Below are 15286 nucleotides of genomic sequence, written 5' to 3'. Positions count from 1 at the left end.
AGCTGAAATAATATCATTCTCTCCTCTACTATTATTCCCTGGACATTCAACATATCTTAAAATAAAGTGGGTGACCTAACTGACCTAAAGATCAGAGGGAACATGTTTAACTTCTGATTAAATGTCAAGGAATTCGTGAAAAACTGAGTTTTACAATGTATTTGGCTAATGTGCTATGTAAACTTTGCCGACTTCAAACTGTAATATCGATTCTTACACCTGGATTTAAAAAAACTCATCGTTGTATGAGTTGTATTGTATGCTAAAGTGAACGCAGGTTGTGATGGTAGGAGCGCCATTTTCCAGGCCTGATCAACGCATCCGGATGATTCACAGGATCTCCCGTCTACTACAACACCTCAGAGAGATCACCCCCTGTTTGTCAAGGTCATTATTGCTATGATACTGTATTTAACCACCAAGAAGAATAGGTGACTGTAAATCTCTAATAGCTGGCGAATGTATTACATTTCATCATTAGAAGTGTATTGAAATTAATCTGTCAGTGTTTTCTTTGATGTTCATGGTGCATTTGGCCTCACCACCTGGTCTCATGTTAGCTGAAGTGCTGTCTACTTCCCTCCCAAGCCTGTTACACCAGTCATCCCTTCGGGTTGCTTATTAGAGAGGCACGGAAAATATATCCTTTTTTTCTTCTGTATCTCCATGCTTAGTTACAACCAGAGATTACAGCATGTAAGGCTACATCACCAACAACGGTCTGCGTCCATATGGGACCAGCCTCAGGGTGTTGTAGCTGAGAACTGAAAGCTGCTATCACCTAAATCAGGTACTGCTTTCATTTCCCAAGTCTTGTTCAACACACTTAACCAGATCATTTAAATACTGTGCAAAAATCAAGGCACAAAGAAATGTCCGTTTTGAAAGTACAGGCCTTAAGAGCTTTGATCTATAAATCATTTATTATCTCTAGTGTAATTACCATCACATCCTTACGCACTTCTCACAAAATGAACTATTTTATAGTGTAACTTCCTTTCCATGCTCCTCCAATGACTTTTCATCTGGATCCCATCTATCTCATTATAGGAGTACCAGAAGTGCTCCAAAGACCAAGGAGAAGCTGGAGCAGAGTCCCTCCGAGGCAGTTTGATTTCAGTGAGATGTACATCTTTGGGAAGTTTGAGACGCTTCCAACGACGCCTCTATAAGATCCTCACCAATATGTTCAGCACCATCACTACCTACTCAGCCCTACAAGACTCCAAGATAGAAGGCCTGGAAACTATGGCAACCACGTTTCAGGTACACAGTCTGGAGATTAGAGTACTTTGTAGACGTTACCCTTTTAGACATTACCTTTTAAATCACATTACATTTTTAGACGTTACCTTTTTAAACGTTACCTTTTAGACGTTACCTTTTAAATCACATTACATTTTTAGTCGTTACCTTTTTAAACGTTACCTTTTAGACGTTACCTTTTTAGATGTTGCCTTTTTTGATGTTACCCTTTTAGACATTACTTTTTAACACATTACATTTTTAGACGTTACCTTTTTACACGTTACCTTTTTAGACGTTACCTTTTTAGACGTTACCTTTTTACACATTACCTTTTTACACGTTACCTTTTTAGATGTTTTTCCTTGCAACTGTAGTAATGTTAGATCTGCTCTTTCTATTGCTTCCGCTGGACAGACTGCAGAAATGCAAGGGACATGGGAGGTAACTTTTGCCACAGAGTTTTTTTTGTCCTTGTTTTTGTCTGTCAGTGCATGCCTCATCATCATTATCATCAACTCTACCAAGCATATAGCCATACTAAACTCCTGACTGTAATGATCAGGAGCCATTTCACAAAGTAAAAAGTCATATTTGTTACTCATCACAAAATGTGTCCTTTATTTATTGGATTGTGTTGAACTTAGCATTAGTTTTAATGAGCAGAAGCTGATCCATTACTTAGTGCTGATTGCCTTTTGTGAAGGTTGACAGTTTGTTCACAGGAGACAGGATATACATATTTTATGGTAAGCTGCTCATTGGAGAAATGACTGCTATTTTATACACTGCTGTTGATCCCTGTCATTGTAGATGGGGGATCTTTAAATAGGGATGGTGTCCAGCCAGAAGCTGCATGTCATCATCATTCTACATTCCATATTATGTGGCCTACTACTCTGATTAAAAGGAAATTAAACCCAACAGTCTCACAACATTCAACAGAAACATTGTTGACAGTCTTTTGGCTTTGGTTGGAATGAATACAGACACAAGAAATGATCAAAAGCCTCAAGAGCTTTGGAAAGAATGGAAAAAATAACCTGTCTGTCTTTTATTTTCAGAGCATTGTATTGAGCATGAAGAAAAAGCACTACAGTTTCCTTGACCAGAGAAGAACAGACTTTGATCAGGACTATGATGAGTTTTGTAAAAATACCACTGACTTGCATGTAAGTTCACATTTAATAACAAACTTACCTGTAAATCATAACAAAACACTTCTGAATAATCTCATAATTTACTTGCACAATTGTTTGTTGTGTTCATTTGCTTTTAGAATCAGCTGAAGACCTTCATGGATAACACATTCGATAAGATTCAAAACACAGAGAGGGCTTTGAATGTACTGAAGAAATGTGAAAGGTACCGTTATTTCAATCCACCTCTATTTCAAACAAACCTTTAATTAATTTCAGTCCATTTAACAGCCATTTCATTCATTCTCCATTTGATATCAAAATCTTACATCACTAAGACTGGGCATTCCAGACCTGGGCATCGATGAGAAGTACCAGCAGATCCTTCAGAACTATGGGAGAGACATAGAGATGGTGTCCCGTAACTACACCAAGCAGAAGATGGATCCTCCCATTGGCCGGGACCTGCCCCCGGTAGCCGGTAAGATCCTGTGGGCCCGCCAGCTGTATCGGAGGATCCAGGAACCCATGGATCTGTTTCAGGAACCCCCTGGGGTGCTGGCTACACCCGAGGCCAAACGCATCATCAGGAACTACAACAGGGTGGCCAGGGTGCTGCTAGAGTTTGAGATGCTCTACCACAGTGGATGGATGAAGCAGGTGAGACAGGGCCCCCCACATCATTGTGGGCATCTTATTTATTGTGATCTTAAAGGCAAAACTTAATCAGCATTCCTACTCTGAGACTGTTGATATGGTCTCTGGTGTACTGGCTGACCCTATACTCCAGTAGCATAGCAGCGTTAACTGTTACTGTTATTAATGCTTATCTGTACCTTATCTGTAGCCTGGTCCCAGATCTGTGCTGTCGTAGATGGCAAGATTGATATTACTTTTGATTGACTTGTTGATTTCCCACAGACATAGTGTAGATGACTCATATCACTCATACGCTCTCTTGCTCTCTCTCTCTCCGTCTCTCTCTCTCTCTCGCTTGCTCTCTCCCTCTCTCATCTCTCTCACTCTCTCTTTCTCACTCTCTCACACTTGCTGTCTCTCTCCATTTCTCTCTCTCTTTTTCTCTCTCTGTCTCTTCCTCTACATCTCTCTCCCTCTGTCTCTCTCTCTTTGTCTCTCTCTCTCTCTCTCTCTCTCTCACTCTTTCTCACTCCCCAGATCGAGGAGGTCAGACTGGGCCTCCAGGCCTCTTTACTGGTGAAATGTCCCGATACGGGGGACCTGTTTGTCAACTTTGACCCCCAGATCCTGACTCAGATTAGGGAGACAGACTGCATGACCAGGATGAGGCTGGAGATTCCTCCCTTCGCAGCCATCTTACAGCAGAAACAAGATGCCCTCAAGAAGAACTACAACAAGCTGCAGGTACACTATGTTTTCCATGATGCCTTTTGATCAACTGAAGCATATTGAGCATGATACTGTATCCTGTATCTTTAAAAAGCTTTACATTCACTCAACAACAGTAATAAAAGGGCTGTCATTTCAATGAATTTTGAATTGAGTAGAAAGTCCTATGGGCTGGTATTTAGTCAGGAGAATCTTAATGCGATGATTAGAAGACATTATAAGGGTGAAGACATAACGGCAGGCATTTAGTAAAGTGTTATTACTAATTTCTCTATTTCTGATGCCCATCCACAGCTGGTTCTGACAGAGAATGCCAGGGTCCGGGCTAAGATCCAGAGTGCCTTTGGGCAACTGGTGATGCCTCATGTTGCTAAGGTAGACGAAGCCATTCTGCCAGGCCTGACCTCCCTCAACTGGACCTCACTGAACATCGAGAAATACCTCAGCCGCATCAACAGTGCTCTCAGTATGTAACCATGTCCAATCTAACCTTGTCAGCACTGTACTGTGCTCAGTCATAGCACCATACTATAAAACAGGGGAACAATCTCACCACAATAACCAGAACAGTAAGCACACTGAAACTTTGACGTCATTTGATCGCAGCTAATTGTGCCTGATCAACTCATGTCAAATATCCCATTGGAAAAGGTTATATCTGCTGTCCCAGTGAGCAAAGCTGATTGTAACTGCTGTTTCCTTGTGACCCCTGGTGACACCGTGGTGCTGTGTATGACCTCTGACCTGTAACCTGTGTGTCCAGTGGACCTGGAGCTGCTGATGGACAGAGTGAATGACCTGGTGGAGTTCAGGATAGACGCTGTGCTGCAGGAGATGAGTGGAGCCACACTGTGGGTTCTGCCCCTGGGGGAACCTTTCAGCTGTGAAGAGTTCGTTCAGACCACCAGGGTAAACAATGATTCCCTCTGTATTACTCATGTGTTATTCACATACATGCTTGTTAGGCATAATAATTGCATAATCAACAGCCTGTAATGGTAACACAGTCACCCATCGTCAGTGCTAACAACATTGACCAGACAAAACAGTATATTTAGTTCAATACTAGTTCAGTATAAACACAGTCTTTATGCATATAGGACCAGGGGTAAGCAACCCTGGTCCTGGAGTGCTGCAGGTACTTCATGTATTTGATTTAACCGACCTGGTTGTGGTGCCTAGTTGGAACAAAATCCTGCAGTACCTGCAGCACTCCAGGAACAGGGTGGCCTACCCCTGATACAGGCTAATGTACTTTCTTCTGTTATGTCATGGTAGGAGCTGTGTATAAAGGGAGCTCAGAGTCTCCACGCCAAGAGTTCCTTGGTGGAGGAGGCAACCAATGAGCTCATCAACATGCTGCTGGAGTTTGAGCTGAACAAGGAGGGGGAGGAGGAATTGCTAGAGGAGAGCAGGACTAATATGGACCTAGTGGAGAGTGAAGGTACTGTAACCTACAGTTTTAACTGTGATAATCATGATGCAGCAAAACTCAAACGGAGAGTGATAACAGGCTCGTGCGTGGTGGTGTACATGCCTGCGTGCGTGGTGGTGTACATGCCTGCGTGCGTGGTGGTGTACATGCCTGCGTGCGTGGTGGTGTACATGCAGTGTATTCACGTCTGTTCATGCCTCTTCCCAGGGGAGGAGGAGGGTAAGTCAGAGGGTCGCATCAACCTGCTGTCTCGTAACACCACGGCAGCGAGCACCACGGGCCCCCCGTCTCCCCTGGTGAAGAGGAAGAAGAAGAAAGACCTGCTGGAGGTGATGGAGGAGGAGGCTGAAGAGCTTCTGTCCCACTTCAACCACCGTAACGTGGACGCCCTGCTGAGGCTCACACGCAACACCCTGGAGACCCTCCGCAAACGCCTCCACGCCTCCTCACTACTGCACTTCCTGAGTAAGTTCCATCAATCTAATGTATTTATAAAGCCCCTTTTACATTAGCAGTTGTCACAAAGTTGTCACAAGTGCCACCCTTTGAGCTCCACCCTATACATGTTGGAGTAAGGTGGGGCCGTCATGAGGGTTTCCCATTCCATTTCTCACTACTTCAATATCGGCCCACCACCCACAGCAGAGAGTGATTCCCCCAGCCGTCTGAAGGGCAGTGGTCAGCAGCCTATCTTCAGGACCAGTGTGACCCTGTCCATCCCCAACATCGCCATGGTCCCAGCCCTGGATGAGGTCCAGCAGGCTCTGAACCGGGCTGTGGAGAGTGTGGTCAGTGTCAGCAAAGGAGTCGGCCAGTGGAGCAAGGAGAGGATCTCCAAGGTGGGCTTGCCGTGGCTTAAAGCTTAAAGCTTCCATATCAAATCATTTCTGGGTAACAATTAAGTACCTTACTGTGATTGTTTTCAATTAGAAGGGGAAAAAATGCTTCATAGAAAAGAGCTATTTCTCAAGCAAGAATTTGCTAGGACTGTCTGAGAGTGGTCTGAGTGGGGAGGGGAAAACTGAAAACTAGCTGTTATTGCCAGGCCAAAACTCCATCCCACCAAAACAGGCTGAAATGTCAGGCAGTCTTTTCAAACAGCTCGTACAATAAAAGGGCCTTATTATAATTTTCATACATCATAGTGTGGAATTATATATAAAACACGTTCAAATCAAATCATGAGATTAAGGTTTTAGTTATTCTTAAAACAAAGACCAAACATGAATTATTCTGTTCATGCCAACACAGAGGAAGATGAGTGAGAGACGCATGGCTGCTCTGAGACCGGACAAGAGTGACAGTGAGTCAGAGGACGGAGAGACCACCTACAGGAGCCTGGCTGATGGCAGTACCTCAGACATCTCCGCCTCTGTGATCCAGGCTATACCTTTCCAGGCCAGGAACTACTACAAGAGTGTGTCTGAGAACAAGGAGATCATCAAGCTGGTGTCTGTGCTCAGCACCTCCATCAACTCTACCAAGAAGGTACATACAGGTGTACACACATAATAKAAATAAAAAGTCTGTTTTTCCTGTTTTCCTAACGTTCTGACCTTAATGTGTCAAATTCTAACTATTTTGTGTTTGATACTGACACCTATCCCCTAAGATGTAAAAAGGAGACCTAAATCAAATCAGTTAAATTCATACTTTATTGAAAGTGCATTTAAGATCTGGCTGTTGTGTTGTTGTTAACCAGGAGGTGATGAATGCTCTGGACCGCTTCAGTCGTTACCACCACATCTGGAGGAAGGAGCGAGAGGACACCATCCAGAAGTTCAGCCAGGGCAGCCCTCTGCTGTCTGAGTTTGAGTCTCAGATCCTCTACTACAAAGACCTGGAACTGGAGATCAACGCTGAGCCTGAGTACATCACTGTGGGAGCTCTGGCCCTCTATACAGGTAGAGTAAATCACTGTGGGAGCTCTGGCCCTTTCATTACAGGTAGAGTACATCACTGTGGGAGCTCTGGCCCTCTATACAGGTAGAGTACATCACTGTGGGAGCTCTGGCCCTCTATACAGGTAGAGTACATCACTGTGGACTCTGGCCCTCTATACAGGTAGATACATCACTGTGGGAGCTCTGGCCCTCTATACAGGTAGAGTACATCCACTGTGGGAGGCTCTGGCCCTCTATACAGGTAGAAGTACATCACTGTGGGAGCTCTGGCCCTCTATACAGGTAGAGTACATCACTGTGGGAGCTCTGGCCCTCTATACAGGTAGAGTACATCACTGTGCGGAGCTCTGGCCCTCTATACAGGGTAGAGTACATCACTGTGGGAGCTCTGGCCCCTATACAGGATAGAGTACATCACTGTGGGAGCTCTTGCCCTCTATACAGGTTAGAGTACATAACTATGGCTCTCGGCCTCTATACAGGTAGAGTACATCACTGTGGGAGCTCTGGCCCTCTATACAGGTAGAGTACATCACTGTGGGAGCTCTGGCCCTCTATAAAGGTAGAGTACATCACTGTGGGAGCTCTGGCCCTCTATACAGGTAGAGTGCATCACTGTAGGAGCTCTGGCACTCTATACAGGTAGAGTACATCACTATGGGAGCTCTGGCCCTCTATACAGGTAGAGTACATCACTGTGGGAGCTCTGGCCCTCTATACAGGTAGAGTACATCACTCTAGGAGCTCTGGCCCTCCATACAGGTAGAGTACATCACTGTGGGAGCTCTGGCCCTCCATACAAGTAGAGTACATCACTGTGGGAGCTCTTGCCTTCTACATAGGTAGAATACGTCACTGTAGGAGAACTGGCCCTCTATACAGGTACATAGCCGTGGGAAGTAGGGGTGCTGAGGGTGCTGCAGCACCCCCTGAAAAATAATATAAAAATACAGGTAACTGTAGACTGACCTGTATCTCTCTACAACTTTCTCCCCGTTATGTGACATTTTGGGCTATTTCAAAGCAATTGACTGCTAATCCCCTGCATTAACCTCACAAGACAATTCTGCCAAATATAACTGCACATGTTCTTAGTAGAATTTCACAATACTGTTATTTAACTTTTTCAACACTGCATGAATATCTGACTATTATCAGACTAATATCTGATTTGTTGTTGAACAGCTGACCTGAAGATGGCCCTGACTGCGGAGACTAAGAGCTGGATGGTGGACTARGGCCTGCACTGTAACAGGAAGTACCGGACAGATATGGAGAACATCTTCACGTTAGTGGATGAGGCGGCAAAGAAACTGAACCGACCAATCAAAGACTTGGACGACATCCGCATCGCCATGGCATCGCTGAAGGAGATCAGAGAGCAGCAGATCTCCATTGACTTCCATGTGGGACCCATAGAGGTAGGGAACACAAATGCACACTTCTTTCAGAGAGACAGTGGTYGAAAAAGTACCCAATTGTCATATTTGAGTAAAAGAATAGCTACCTMKATAGAAAGTAACTCAAGTAAATGTGAAAGTAAGCCAGTAAAATAKTACCTGGGTAAAAGTCTAAAAGTATTTGGTTTTAAATATACTTAAGTATCAAAAGRAAATGTATAAATAATAAACATTCCTTATATTAAGCAAAGCAGACAYCACCATTTTCTTGTTTTTAAAATGTATGGATAGCCAGGGGCACACTCCAACACTCAGACATTATTAACAAAATGTGCTTTTGTGTCTAGTGAGTCTGCCAAGCCAGAGGGAGTAGGGATGACCATGTGTTCTCATGAAAAATGCTAGAATTTGACCATTTTCCTGTCCTGCTAAGCATTCAAAATGTATCGAGTACTTTTGGTTGTCAGGGAAAATGTATGGAGTAAAAAGTACAATATTTTCTTTAGGAAWGTAGTGAAGTAAAAGTAAAAGTAGTCAAAAATATGTAGTAAAGTAAAGTACAGATACCCCAAAAAACTACTTAAGTAGTACTTTAAAGTATTTTTACTTAAGTACTTTAAACCACTGCAGAGAGATACTGTATGAATAATTCACTGAGACTATTTGCAATGTCCACTTTCATTCAGTAGGAGGCWAATCTTAATTCCCACCTAAGTCAAATTTCTACTTAYTCGGGCAGTGGTATCAATGGGTGATAATTCAACTAAYGTGGAAGTTAGGATTTGCCCATAGTTTGATTAAGTCCTTGCAGTCTGTGTTTGGTTGTGAGAAGACATTGAAGATCTGTGTTGTACTATATGTCTGTTCAGTGCTGTGCATTCCCCTTTCCCTTTCCTAGGAGTCCTATTCCATGCTCCATAAGTATGGCCTGGTAGTGGCGAAGGAGGAGGCAGAGAAGGTGGACACGCTGCGCTACACCTGGGAGAAGCTGCTAGCCCGCAGCACAGAGGTTCAGAAGACTGGTGTCCCTGCAGCCCAACTTCAGAGGAGAGCTCATAGACAACGTGCAACGTTTGTGGAGGACTGTGGACACTTCTATCAGGACTATGACAAGGTTCAGACACGTCTCACAGCTCGTTCTAGCTCTTACTCACAGCAACCTAACACCAAGGCTGTCTAGTCTTACTCACAGCTACACCTAACACCAAGGCTGTCTAGGTCTTACTCACAGCTACACCTAACACCAAGGCTGTCTAGGTCCTACTCACAGCTACACCTAACACCAAGCTGTCTAGGTCTTACTCACAGCTACACCTAACACCTAGGCTGTCTAGGTCTTCTCACAGCTACACCTAACACAAGGCTGCTTGGTCTTACTCACAGCTACACCTAACACCTAAGGCTGTCTAGGTCTTACTCACAGCTACACCTAACACCAAGGCTGTCTAGGTCTTACTCACAGCTACACCTAACACCAAGGCTTGTGTCTTACTCACAGCTACACTAACACCAGGCTGTCTGGTCTTACTCACAGCTACACTAACACCAAGGCTGTCTAGGTCTTACTCACAGCTACACTAACACCAAGGCTGTCTAGGTCTTACTCACAGCTCACAACTAACACCAAGGCTGTCTAGGTCTTACTCACAGCTACACCTAACACCAAGGCTGTCTAGGTCTTACTCACAGCTACACCTAACACCAAGGTTGTCTAGGTCTTACTCACAGCTACACCTAACACCGAGGCTGTCTGGGTCTTAGACATTTCTATTTATATTACAGTTAACTTGGCACGCTCTAAATAAGACTGCTAGCTAATTGCTGACACAGGCTGTGTTTCATTCCCAGGACGGTCCCATGGTTGTTGGACTGGCTCCCCAAGACGCTAGTGACAGACTCATCATGTTTCAGGTGAMTACAGTGTGTATCTTCAAGAGAGGAATCTACAGTATATACTACTCTGKAGCACTTCATTTAAGTTGGTACATTCACAGAGGTTTTCATTCACATGTTCTATATATGCACTTATATGCACTTTACTGTACTCATTTCGTTTGGTCAGAATCACTTTGACAACCTGTTCCGTAAGTACATCACCTACACTGGTGGAGAGGAGCTGTTTGGCCTGCCTGTGACCCAACACCCTCAGCTGCTGGAGATCANCTTTGACAACCTGTTCCGTAAGTACATCACCTACACTGGTGGAGAGGAGCTGTTTGGCCTGCCTGTGACCCAACACCCTCAGCTGCTGGAGATCAGGAGACAGCTCACCCTCCTCCAGAAGCTCTATGGACTCTACAACAGTGTCATCGACACCGTCAACGGCTACTATGACATCCTCTGGGCCGACATCCACATAGACAGGATCAATAACGAACTTCTTGACTTCCAGACGCGGTAAGGAAAACAAACTACAACCCAGACCATGAGAGACATTTACACAGAACTCATTGATGAATAATCTCATTGAAGATTTACATTTCCAAAAGGAAGTTAGATGTTCGTGTTTTTTCACCCACCATTTACAGTTGTCGCAAGCTGCCCCGTGCCCTCAAAGAGTGGAAGGCATTCCTTGACCTGAAGAAAAATATAGATGATTTCAACGAGTGTTGCCCCCTACTAGAACTGATGACCAACAAGTCCATGATGACGCGTCACTGGAAGAGAATCGCCGAGGTGACAGGACACAGCTTCGAGGTGGAGACGGACACTTTCAAGCTGCGCAACATCATGGAAGCTCCCCTCCTCAAATGCAAAGAGGAAATTGAGGTGATTATGGATTTTTGTTGTTGCTGTTGTTGGTGCTGAAACCCGGGAAGGAACCAGGTAATTGATTCTCTATAGCCGTAACTACCGGTACTCCACTCACCATAACTATTCTGTACTGTAAATTGAGGCCAGAAAAAAAGGTTGTTTGACCTCAATGGGACAAGTTGGTTAAACAAAGGTAAAATAAAGATGAATGTTGTTTGAACTCCCGCTGGGCAGGATATTTGCATCAGTGCGGTGAAGGAGAGGGACATTGAGCAGAAGCTGAAGCAGGTGATTGCTGAGTGGGACAACAAGACGTTCACCTTCGCCAACTTCAAGACGCGAGGGGAGCTGCTGCTGAGGGGCGACAGCACTGCTGAGATCATTACTAACATGGATGACAGCCTCATGGTGCTGGGATCACTCATGAGTAACAGGTTAGACTAGAGACCTACTGGAGGCACAAATGACTTAGCCTGGAAATCTAGACTGATTTCTGCTTTATGCTTGTTAACAATAGTGAAATGTAGCCTAATTCAGTCTTGATTTTGAGGCAACAAATGACCTGGGGGTTCGGAGTGATATATGATTTCTTCTCWATTTTTTATATTTCAGCACAGGAGGTWMGTGGGACCTTAATTGGGGAGAACGGGCTRGTGGTAATGACTGGAGCGGAATCAGTGGAATAGTATCAAACACATGGTTTACAGGTGTTTGATGCCATTCCATTTGCTCCATTCCGGCAATTATTATGAGCCTCCTCAGCAGCCACTGTATTTCAGCATCCAGTTGACTTGTCATCTAGAGTTCAACAGTTGTGGTGTTTGTGTTTAGACAGTTGTGTTTAGACTGGGGGTGCTTGGCATAAATCCCTGTAAGGTTTCAGCTGCATTGTACAGACTTTTAGTGTTGTTTGTGTACTGTATTAGTCAATGCTTGACCCAGATAATGACTTGGTGTTCCACAGGTACAACACGCCATTCAAGGCCCAGATCCAGAAATGGGTTCAGAACCTTTCCAATACCACTGACATCATAGAGAACTGGATGACTGTCCAGAACCTGTGGATCTACCTCGAGGCTGTGTTCGTGGGAGGGGACATAGCCAAACAGCTACCCAAGGTAAGAAKCAATACATTGACTTTTCATCTGAAAACATATCTTTAACCTTATGCTATTAGCGATGGGGTTCCACAATTTCTTGAACTTTTACAGTGCCCTGGTTTTTCAGAAATCACTTTTTTGGGGGGGAAAACCCAGGAACTTTTTGCAAACTTAGGAATGACAATCTAGTCTGAATCATCTGAATGACAGGAGGCGAAACGTTTCTCCAACATCGACAAGTCCTGGGTGAAGATCATGACGCGGGCCCATGAGATGCCCAACGTGGTGCAGTCATGTGTGGGGGACGAGACCATGGGACAGCTGTTGCCTCACCTGCTGGAACAACTGGAGATCTGTCAGAAGTCTCTCACCGGGTAAGTCTATCTGAATGTCTATCAGAAGTTTCTCACTAGGTAGGTCTGTCTGGAGGTCTGCCAGAAGTCTCTGGATAAGTCTGTCTGGAGGTCTGTCAGAAGTCTCTGGGTAAGTCTGCCTGGAGGTCTGTCAGAAGTCTCTGGGTAAGTCTGCCTGGAGGTCTGTCAGAAGTCTCTGGTTAGTCTGGCCTGGAGGTCTGTCAGAAGTTTTTCACGGTAAGTCTTGTCTGGAGGTCTGCCAAAAAGTCTCTGGGTAAGTCTGCCTGGAGGTCTGTCAGAAGTCTCTGGGTAAGTTGCCTGAGGTCTGTCAGAAGTCTCTGGGTAAGTCTGCCTGGAGGTCTGTCAGAAGTCTCTCACTGGGTAGGCCTATACTTATACTTTGAATTTGTTTTAAATAGTTGAATTGAAAGTATTCATGTACCAGTATGACACCTTCCAAGTTTGCCTACGTTGTACATTGGTAACTTGATGATGTGTACTAAACTAGTAATATTTTCAAACCTTTTTTTAGGGCTAGCTTTAATATTGCGGATAGATTGTAGCTTCTGGCTATCCAGTTTTCAACCCTTGGTTGATTGTGTGACTGACAGGTACTTGGAGAAGAAGCGTCTGCTGTTCCCTCGGTTCTTCTTTGTGTCTGACCCGGCCCTGCTGGAGATACTGGGCCAAGCCTCAGACTCCCACACCATCCAGGCCCACCTGCTCAACGTCTTTGACAACATTAAATGTGTCCGCTTTCATGACAAGGTACAGTAACGCACAGACAGACATATCATTTCTTTCTACAACTATCCCCATCAGGCCTCCTGATCAATTTACTTATTTGACTATTAGTAGTATCTGTCCTTCTGCAACAGTAACTAACCCAGATTCAGCAACATCAATAGTATCTGCTCTTCTGTCTCCACAGATGTACGACCGGATCCTGGCCATCTCGTCCAGGGAGGGGGAGACGGTAGAGCTGGATCGGCCGGTGACGGCGGAGGGGAACGTGGAGGTCTGGCTCAACGCCCTGCTGAAGGAATCCCAGAGGTCTCTTCATCTGGTCATCAGACAGGCTGTCCTGGCCATCCAGGACTCAGGCGTCCAGCTCATTGAGTTCCTGGACACTTTCCCTGCTCAGGTGGGGAGACATGGGATACATCCTAAATGCCACCTTATTACATAGTTCACTACTTTTGACCCAGGCTCTGTTCAAAAGTAGTGCACTATATAGGCTGCAATTTGTGACACAGTCCTGGTCTTGGGGTCATCATTCATTCTATTTTATAATGTGATAGATTACCTTAACCTTGACCTTGGAGCAATGGCCTTGTAGTTAGACTTTCCCACGCCTATGTTTCATTACTCAATACCTGATCAGGGATTCCTMTTTTTCTGACATTATCCTCCATTATTGTATAACTGAAACTGATCTACACACTAGCCAAATTCCATACATTCCTGATTTTATACATTGTCCTGATTACAGTCCTGATTGATAGGAAGACATGGAAGCCAGGAAAGATGACTTTACGTTCTCTCATTGATGTCCTATCATGATGTCCTCTCTTCCTGACTCCATCAACCAGGTTGGTCTGCTGGGAGTCCAGATGATCTGGACCAGAGACTCAGAGGAGGCCCTGACCAACGCCCGCTARGACCGTAAGATCATGCCCAAGACCAACCAGTTCTTCCTGGAGCTTCTCAACACCCTGATAGACATGACCACTAAAGACCTGGCCTCAATGGAGCGGGCCAAGTATGAGACACTCATAACCATCCATGTTCACCAGAGGGACATCTTTGATGACCTGGTGAGTGGACTGGAATCACAAACTGACTCAGTGGCTAAAATAGTACTTCAACCCCAAAGGTCCCTTTCAGTGTATAAACTTAAGGTAATAATTGCTGTTGTGTAACATATTTGTAAAACTTTTGGCAAACTGTTCCACCAAATATTTTCTGATTAGGGCATGATAGAGTCTGAGAATATCAATTTGAGTTTCCCCTGGTATTCAAATCACATTTGACAATTGGGGTTTTAGGAATTTCAGAGACTTTAGCAATGCTTTGTTTCCAGAATGGTTTCCCCCTGCTCTCCCCTCAGTGTCGGCTGCATATCAAAAGCCCTACAGAGTTTGAGTGGCGGAAGCAGTGTCGTTTCTACTTCAATGAGGACTCTGACAAGATGATCATCAACATCACTGACGTTGGCTTCATCTATCAGAATGAGTTCCTGGGCTGCACTGACAGACTGGTCATCACCCCTCTGACTGACAGGTAAGGACTAACTAGTCATCACCCCTCTGACTGACAGGTATTAGTCCCTACCTGTCAGTCAGAGGGGTGATGACTAGTTAGTCCTACCTGTCAGTCAGAGGGTGATGACTAGTTAGTCCCTACCTGTCAGTCAGAGGGGTGATGACTAGTTAGTCCTACCTGTCAGTCAGAGGCGTGATGACTAGTTAGTCCTTACCTGTCAGTCAGAGGGGTGATGACTAGTTAGTCCTTACCTGTCAGTCAGAGGGGTGATGACTAGTTAGTCCTTACCTGTCAGTCAGAGGGGTGATGACTAGTTAGTCCGT

The 15286-nt window shown here is 44.8% G+C and overlaps 1 protein-coding gene across 1 annotated transcript in view; it reads left to right on the top strand.

Moving 5' to 3' along the window:
* The window catches only part of LOC111964629 (dynein axonemal heavy chain 5-like), a 65481-nt gene that overhangs the window by 3146 nt on the left and 47049 nt on the right, over window positions 1-15286 (top strand). Inside the window, 25 exon segments of the mRNA XM_070443802.1 lie at window positions 1051-1266; window positions 1601-1689; window positions 2723-3044; window positions 3561-3767; window positions 4047-4218; window positions 4516-4661; window positions 5031-5196; window positions 5395-5652; window positions 5830-6026; window positions 6439-6675; window positions 6890-7091; window positions 8277-8512; window positions 9390-9505; window positions 9507-9556; window positions 9559-9605; window positions 10340-10402; window positions 10650-10888; window positions 11020-11260; window positions 11480-11679; window positions 12210-12363; window positions 12556-12719; window positions 13310-13466; window positions 13630-13842; window positions 14291-14515; window positions 14809-14981. Coding sequence (XP_070299903.1) covers window positions 1051-1266; window positions 1601-1689; window positions 2723-3044; window positions 3561-3767; window positions 4047-4218; window positions 4516-4661; window positions 5031-5196; window positions 5395-5652; window positions 5830-6026; window positions 6439-6675; window positions 6890-7091; window positions 8277-8512; window positions 9390-9505; window positions 9507-9556; window positions 9559-9605; window positions 10340-10402; window positions 10650-10888; window positions 11020-11260; window positions 11480-11679; window positions 12210-12363; window positions 12556-12719; window positions 13310-13466; window positions 13630-13842; window positions 14291-14515; window positions 14809-14981 — 4490 coding nt within the window.

This window comes from Salvelinus sp. IW2-2015, linkage group LG6.1 (genome assembly GCF_002910315.2).
Source record: "Salvelinus sp. IW2-2015 linkage group LG6.1, ASM291031v2, whole genome shotgun sequence".
In the NCBI taxonomy this organism is placed as follows: Eukaryota; Metazoa; Chordata; class Actinopteri; order Salmoniformes; family Salmonidae; genus Salvelinus; species Salvelinus sp. IW2-2015.
The sequence above is the reverse complement of the archived record's forward strand: the minus strand, read 5'-3'. Positions and strand labels throughout refer to the sequence as shown.